Source organism: Trypanosoma equiperdum, assembly GCF_001457755.1.
Source record: "Trypanosoma equiperdum strain OVI genome assembly, contig: ctg_778, whole genome shotgun sequence".
NCBI lineage: Eukaryota > Euglenozoa > Kinetoplastea > Trypanosomatida > Trypanosomatidae > Trypanosoma > Trypanosoma equiperdum.
In genome coordinates, this window is record NW_027124729.1 from 15,347 (window position 1) to 23,624 (window position 8,278).

General features: G+C 47.3%; 3 protein-coding genes across 3 annotated transcripts; all 3 read right to left on the minus strand.

The window, feature by feature from the left end:
• Positions 1–17: 17 nt before the first annotated feature.
• On the minus strand, positions 18–1,595 carry TEOVI_000364600 (choline dehydrogenase, putative; the record flags this gene model as incomplete). The annotated part of the gene is made up of 1 exon (XM_067226524.1): positions 18–1,595. One exon carries the CDS (start codon positions 1,593–1,595, stop codon positions 18–20), a length of 1,578 nt encoding a protein of 525 aa, XP_067082625.1.
• Positions 1,596–3,070: 1,475 nt separating this feature from the next.
• Positions 3,071–5,365, minus strand: TEOVI_000364700 (NIMA-related protein kinase; the record flags this gene model as incomplete). Its single annotated transcript, XM_067226525.1, has 1 exon — positions 3,071–5,365. The coding sequence occupies one exon, from the start codon at positions 5,363–5,365 to the stop codon at positions 3,071–3,073; it is 2,295 nt and encodes a 764-aa protein (XP_067082626.1).
• A 938-nt stretch (positions 5,366–6,303) lies between these two features.
• On the minus strand, positions 6,304–8,229 carry TEOVI_000364800 (Microtubule-binding protein MIP-T3, putative; the record flags this gene model as incomplete). Its single annotated transcript, XM_067226526.1, has 1 exon — positions 6,304–8,229. The coding sequence occupies one exon, from the start codon at positions 8,227–8,229 to the stop codon at positions 6,304–6,306; it is 1,926 nt and encodes a 641-aa protein (XP_067082627.1).
• Positions 8,230–8,278: the final 49 nt, after the last annotated feature.

The following is an 8,278-nucleotide window of genomic DNA, read 5'->3' on the forward strand; positions in this document are numbered from 1 at the left end:
ATGTGTATCCACAGTAATCAATAAATTATACGCGCCTTCGCATCGATACCTTCCGATGCAGCTGCTTTACCGGTAGTCTCCAGTTTCTGCAAATAATGATCACTAAATTTTTCCCCTAAAGCCAATATAAAAGGCAGAGATCCACCTAACAATGGGGAGGGCAAAATACTTTCGTCACATGCATACACGTTTCGCGTACCTTTCACGAGAAATGTCTCAGGTGCGACTGCCGGGTACGTTGCCCCGCCGTAGACGCCTGCTGACTCAAAATGCTCAGCAATAAGTTCAGAAAAAAGGTTAGAAAAAGGCAATACCTTCGACAGCTCCTTCACTCGCGCCACGGCTTTGCTGAGAACTGCTGCATCATCCGTATGGGAAAAATACTGCGGGTTAATGGTGCCATCAGCGCATATGGACCCGCGACTTTTGGGCTTCAGCAGCTGAGCAATAATCTGCACTCCATGAGTCACATTTTTCGGTTGTGCGCCGTCATTGTTGAGCGTGAACGGCTGAAAAATGAATTTTACATCAGGGGTTTGTCCTCCTGTGCTCGACCAGAAACAAATCATGTCGTCATATGCAGAACGCAGGGAACTAATAGGGGTGCCGTACGTTACATTGGGCCACAAAAATGCCTGCACCAACGGGTCCATGAAGCAATTGTGACTGAGCGACGATGGGGTACGAAATTGGAGCTTCACCTGCGGTGCATCCCAAAAATTTGTGCCAACCGACTGGTCGATGGGAAGTGAACCGCGGGATGCAGCTAAGAGTAATGGTGTACCGATCCCTCCAGCGCAAAGAATAACATCATCTGCTTCAACATGCACCGTTTCACCCTTTTGGGTGTAGGAGACACCAGTTGCAATAGCCGGGTCGTCCTTACCGCTGCTGATACCAAAGACTCTCGCGTTGCATATCACGTCTAGCGGTCGCCGAAGTTCGATGGCGTCCATCAAGTAACTCTGCAGTGTGGTATGCGCCACACCTGTATTTGGGTCTACAAAAGACTCAGTACGCCCGCAACCCGTCCGCACAGCAAACGCCTTCTTGTTGAAATCACTTGTTATTGACGTGTCTTTTGACATTGCTTCGCAAAATACCCTAAAAAGTGGAGATTGGGCGTGCGAGCGACCAACGGTAAACCTCCCCCGACGACCGCGGTGTGGGCCTGCGCCTTCCACATTTTCCAAGCGTTGCACACGAGGTAAAAGATCACCACGGAAGTCCCATGGAGTTGCAGTCCAATCCGCCTCATCACCAATAAGCCATGACCGGCCTCCCATGACTCCGCCACCGCCAAGCACTTTCGGTGTTGGAATCATGACGGGTGCAGGGGCATTTTCCTTTTCATGCGAAAGCTGAGGAGTTGTAACGTTGGTATGGCTCTCGTAACCACGGCCCCCGCATCTATGCGACAGGAGGCTACATGCCAAGTTACGATGCCACCGGGGCTGTCGCCGAATATCTTCACCCTCTTCAATAACGGCAATCCGCCGGTTGTCCATCGCAAGACGGCCGGCAACAAGGCACCCCGCAAGACCCCCACCCACCACAACAGCATCATACCGATGTAATGCTTTGTTGCACCGCATTATTTGATGGCAATGATGTTAGGGTAGTTTGAGGTTAATAACAGGGCAAAAAAAAAAAACGAACAGTCCCTTGATGAAGGCGAAGGGTACAACGGTAACTGCGATAGCGTTGAGGGGTCAACTGTTAGTTGTGAGTATGTTTTGTCTGTGCGTCCACCTACGAGTGCAGCGACCACCTTCTGATTTAGTGCCACGTACTTGCCCACAAACATAAGAATGAGGTCAAACATGGAGACGTAAGAAATGAATAAAAACAAGTTATCCGTAATAGCAACAGAGGCAGCATGTCAAATTTGACCCCACATAACAAAAAAGAATAAAACATCCTTGTATGTTTGCAGGTTACATGGTTTCACCTCATGCATAACTTTTCTTCAGGTGGCGGCTCGCTTAAGAGCAACCTCGTTTATAAACAAACGGATGGGTATCGGGAGACAACATATTTGTGTATACATTCACTCATTTTGGTGAATAATTCCTAGGTTCCGGTAGGTAGAAGAAAGTCCAAAAATATTAATGAAAAAGACATGAAGCACACCACAACAGGGGTGGGCGTTTGGGTCTCCGTGATGTGTGGTGGTGTTGGGAAGGAAAAATAGACGAAACAAACCACCCCCCCCCTTTTCCCACTACCAACATGCGAGCAACACAACGAACCAAATTTAGTTTTCTTTAAAATGTACAATACCACCAACCCAACAGACAAAATACTGCGAAAAGGGGGATCTTTATCTCCTTGAAACGCGATTGCGAAAAAAAAGAAAGAGAGAATAAAACCCGCAACCGGACTGTTGGTGGTTCGCAACTCCTTCTGATATGACTCGTTCTGTATTCCAAGTAATCATTTCCAAGTGCAGTTTTCGCTGATGGAAGCGAAGTGAGGTAAATGAAAAACAAAGGAAAGAAACAATCCTCTCCGTCGTGGGGAGGCAGACGAAAAATAACAGAATACAAGAAAGGGCATCCCCGCATCCCTCTCTGGAAAAAAGAGAAAAGGGAGGAATAAAAAAGACTCAACACTACGACTGAAGTAAACAAAAAGTGAAATATATACATTCAGCAGATCACGAGTAAAGTAAAAGGAGAGCGCTGGTTAATGAAAACAACACTTCCTGTGGCATGCCGATTGAAAAGAAAAGAACAGCACCTTTCTCCTCTTCCTTTATAATCCTCCTCCTAGTTGGCCCTTCTTCCACAAGAAAAAATCAGAAGGGAGGTGAATTAGTAAAGAAAAAACAAAATGACACGAAGATGGTTCTAGAACCCTCAGAGCCCACATAACAGCCTACAAACAAAGAAACAACCACGTGAATCAACTAGGCGCTAGCAAATTGAAAGAAACAAAAAAATACCAAAAGAGGAAACAGTAACTAAACGAAGTTGACAGTCCGATATATTCTTTCAGCAACAAATCTAAAGCTACACTCCACTTATGGGAATCGCACCCTAAAGAAAAACATGTACCGGTGCCAGCCCTACCGCAGCATTTGACGATTAAATGCATCTTCGCACACAATCAGTTGGGCAATGATTGGGATGTATTTATGGTGGGCTTCTGGAAGTTCATCCCGAACACGCTGCATTGCTTCGTCGTCGTCCGCACTAATATCATTCATCTGCCGGTAAGCTCCCAAGAGTTTGGACTCGCCAAGTTCGCCCTCAAGGAAAAGGCGAAGAGACTCGATACGGTGCATCAATGGATCTGTGGCTTGCACTTTCGGAAGCACGAGTGTCCGTCCATCCAGCACAAAACGTGATATATCAGAGTCCACGAACGCTTCATCATTGAAGTCTTCATCACTCTCACGATCGCCCTTCTTTGTCAGCGCCCTGTCTATAAGAGTCTGGAGTGCGTTATAATCCTCGTCTCTCTTCACCTCCGTCCCACTATCTGGAGAATCTGCGCGACTAACTTCAAGGTAGACTCCAACCCTATTGGCGGGAGTGTTCGGCTCCAGTTGTGGCGACGGCGGGCCTTCATTGTTGGCGGTGCGCTTTGCATAGAGCAAAGGGCAAACATCCTTTGGTTTGTTATCATTGGCTTGCGGCCGTTGCTGTGGTGCAGGCTTTTTCACTATGTGTGGCATTGCCGATTCCTTAGGGGGTGCCGCTTCGGGTTGTTCCACCTGCACAGCGCTTGGACCTGCCTCTAAAGCCAGTGCTCGTCGCCTGTTCTCTTCTGCCTCCCGCCGCATATCCCAATAAGCCTTGCGGCGTGCTTCCATATCGTCTAGTGGTGATATCGGTTGCGGCTGCTGACCATTCCCCAGAGGGTTACCCAACGCGTTCCCTCCCCTATTCGGTGGTAATTTCCCATTCCCGTTGGGTTGCCCGCTAACGGCAGGAGGTGGTTGCTCTACTTTCATCTCTTCCATAAAGCGCTGCTTATTCAGGGCTGCCTGGCGGCGCATCTCACGGTACAACTCTGCTGCTGCTGTTGGAGAAGGTGGGACTTTCAATGGAGACCGCCGTCCACCATCACCGTACCAATTACACGGTCTATCGTTAGGAGCGTTTGTTTCTCTGTTGTCACGTGCACAACCCTCCTCTCCTTGGCCTCGCCTAACTTCCTCTGCATGCTCCCTCATGTTGCGCTCCCATTCCTCTTCCCTTTGTTTCTCCAACAGTGCGTGCGCTTTGGCTCGCTTTTCAAGTAGTTTTCGCTGCTCCCGCACACGGGCTTCCAATTCTTGTTTTCTTATCTTCTGCTCCACTTCCGCTTGGCGTTGGTCCAGCTTCAGTTGCCGCAACTTCTCTTCATTTTCACGATTTCGAGCTTCACCTTGCATGCGGAGTTGTAATCGCTCCTTTGCAGCATGCATTGCCTTTGCGTGTTCTTCTTTACGGCGTTCTTCAGCCCGCATGGGGGCCTCCTGGGCCTTTTCCTGCTGTTTAAATCCAGCTGCTGCCCGCTCCTTGTCACCTGCTAGTTGGCATGGCCCTTTATTATTGTGGGCATCTTTGACCACTCGTTGCAGTAATGAGAGTGACTCACGTATGTATGGAGATGAAATAATTTCGCTAACACTTGGACGCCGTTGGGGATCAATCTGAAGCATTGACGATATGAGCTTAGACAAACTAGTCGAATAACTACTATGGATAGGCGGGTAGCTACCCTTTAGAATTTTCTGTACGAGGGCCTTCATATTGTTTCCGTCGAAAGCATGCGTCAGGGTCGTCAGTTCATATAAAATGCAGCCAAGGGCCCATACATCACTCTTATTGTTGTACGGTTTATTAAGGCACAGCTCCGGCGAAAAATAATACGGAGTTCCGCACACTGTCCGCTTCAGTTCGAATGTGTTGCGTAACACGGTACTAATACCAAAGTCACCCAATTTAACAACCCCATCACTCGTCAGAAAAACGTTTTGCGTTTTCAGGTCACGGTGCAAAATGTGCTTTTCATGCAAATGCAGCATAGCCAAACACAGCTGTGAAAAATAGTGTAAAATCTCTTTTTCAGAGAAACGCGTGCCTCTGCGATTTCTAATTGCTGAATACAGATCCCCACCGTCTGCATACTCCATTACAATATACAACGCACCACGGTGTTCAAAATGGTCCACATATCGCGTAATATTTGGATGGTGAAGAGTACGAAGAAGGTCAATCTCGCGTTTGGCACTGTCCCGTTCGGCAGGCCGTAAACCGGCTAATCTCACCTCTTTAGCTACAAACTTCACGCGGTCGCTTCGACGTTGCACTAACCATGCGGAGCCAAAGCTACCTTTCCCCAACACACGAAGTTGGGTGTAATTCTCCATTCACTGACACTAAGTGTGAGATGCGAAATGTAAGTGCGTACGTATGTATATTTATATATACACTAGTAAGTGAGTGAATGAGTGAATGAATAAACCAAAAATAATAAACCCTCAATAACCCCGCCTTGTGCTACAATCCGTAAATGGACTCACTAAAAGAAACCGGGGGACGAAAATATGGAGGGGATGTATACGCTACGATGCCCGTGTGGGCAGTAGTTCCTTCCTCTAATTTCCGACTGTAATATTCCACCGTCCTAACGAATACAAAACCCTTCCTCTCCTCTGGTGAGACCCCAACCTCTTCACTCACACCAGTTAACAGGAGGCGTAAATCCGTGACACCAGTGTAGTAAAATACCTACAAGCCTAATGGAGCCCTTGAATAACCAGTACGTATGCCCCTTTCTGTTTCCTTTTTGTGTATGTATGTTTGTGTGTTTGCTTGTTAGGGTGGAGCGAAGAGCGTGGATTAAAAGTCTCGAATGTAACTCTACCCATTATAATATCCCAACAGCACTGGTGTGTACAAACAGAAAATAAAGTGAATATGATAATTCAAATCACACATATGTAGATATATATAAATATATATGTATATACTGATTCGCGTACAATCGCATATGAGAAAGCAACCCAACCTCTTGTCATTACCCACAACCGGCCCACGGTATGCAAGCAACCAACACAAATGAAAGAAAAAAAGAACAAGAAGTATGTCACGCGTTTTGGCGTGTGTAACAGTGAGTAATCTACTCCACATGTAAGGTATAACGCAACTGCTGGAGACATGGGACCAACGCATATACAAGCGCACTCGCAAGAAGCAGTCCCTTCCACGGCATGGCATCCACACAGTGCTATTCTCCACCTAGGTAACTTTTCAGTCGAAAACGCCGACGGTTAATATTAGGGAAAAGCGCGAAAAAACATCTATTCTAACGGGTAAGGGCATCGGGATTAACAAACATGCGGACCATTCCAGCAATGGCATTGTCGTTACTGATGATATTGCGCCGTATGTTATGGTTTTTCAATATTTGATCACTTATAGCGTCTTCTAGAGCCTGCAGTTGGGCGTGTACCTCCTGAAGACTTTCTGTTGTTTGCCGGCGTGCATCAGCAGCAGCAAGCGCCTGGCTGCGTGCCTCCGATCTCCACATTTCCAATTCCCGCCCCATTGTGTCGATGTCATCGTGAATCGACTCCAAAAGTTTTCCAAGAGGATTAGAAGCTTTCGTCAACAGTTGAAGTTGTTGCCGAAGTTTGCTGAGTTCGCCCTCCGCCATGGTGCCACCGCTCTTACCAGCCCTGTTGCTGTGAATAATAATACCGCCCTCTCGAGGACCTCGTGCACCACCATCCTGCGCCAGACGCGCGGTCTCTTCTTCTTGCTCCCGCTTCGCTCGCAAAGCCTGCTGGCCGAGATATCCCTTTGCCTCACCATCTTGTAAAGTGCCGTCACTGTCTTTCGTTGGTCGTGCGGCCTGTTGCTCAGCGACACGCATCCAATCATTTTCCTCTCCATCTTCTTTAGAACCCTCCCCGGCAGCACCACGCTTCGTCTCACGGATCACTTCAGCAACATTTGCAGAACTACCATCATCAGCAACAACTTCGTGCGAAGCCTTCGAACGTGGTGGCGCTTTCCCCGCAGACGATTTGCGGATAAGCTGACGTGTTGGTAATTGCTGCTGGCCAGTAGCACCTTCTGTAGTACCATCCGCACCCTTACCTTCAGATGGCTCAGCTCCGGCACTACCTTGCGCCTGCTCAGCAGCTTTCTTTTCTTGTCGCTTCCTCTCTTCATGTCTCCTACGGCGTTCCTCATCATCCTCGTCCCTACGTTTCTTCTTTTCACCATCACCATCCTCCTCCTTCCGTTTCTTTTTCTCTCCTTCTTCCTCTTTTCGTTTCTTTTTCTCTCCATCTTCCTCCTTTCGTTTCTTTCTCTCACTTTCGTCTTCCCTATGTTTTTTCTTCTCGTCTCCCTCCTCCTCTTTTCGTTTCTTCTTCTCGCCATCTTCTTCCTTGTGTTTCTTCTTTTCACCATCACCTTCCTCTTCCTTTCGCTTCTTTCTTTCTCCATCATCCTCCCGATGCTTTTTCTTTTCTCCATCTTCGTCTCTATGCTTTTTCTTTTCACCGTCTCCCTCCTCCTCTTTTCGTTTCTTTTTCTCACCATCTTCTTCCTTATGTTTCTTCTTTTCTTCCCCTTCTCCTTCCTTGCGTTTCTTCTTCTCACTGTCCTCTTCTTTATGCTTCTTCTTTTCTCCATCCTCTTCCCTATGTTTTTTCTTTTCGCCGTCTTCCTCCTTGTGCTTCTTTTTCTCGCCGTCTTCTTCCTTATGTTTCTTCTTTTCACCATCACCTTCCTCTTCCTTTCGTTTCTTCTTTTCTTCTTCGCGTCGCTTGCGCTTCTCGTCGTCGTCCCCGCCTTTGCTGCTTGATGATTTCGTAGCGTCTCCCGCACTTTTTGCTGCCTTTACGGCCGCTGCCTTTTTATCCGACGGAAGTGCAGCGCAAGAAGCAAGTAACTGAAGTAATTCGTTTGTTTGCTCAGGTTCATGTCCCGCGACAATTTTAGAAGGATTGGCTGACACCTTTGAACCCGTTGCCGACTCAACGGCCGCAATAAGGAGACTAAGGAATTGTATCTTCTTTTCTTTATCGGATACATTTGCACTGTCAAGCATATCTTCGGGATATAAACCCTCAGGGAACCCAGTTGCTTTAATAAAACTGGTGACAATGTCATGCAAAAAACGGAAAGGAGGTTTCAAAAGGAGTTTCTCAGATAACTTTGGGGAACTAATAACAGCCCCCAGTTTACTTTGCGTTTCCTCAATATACGCCTCGGGCATTTAAGGTGATGGACCTATACAGGGTTCTCTGTTACTAGTTTTTTTTTTT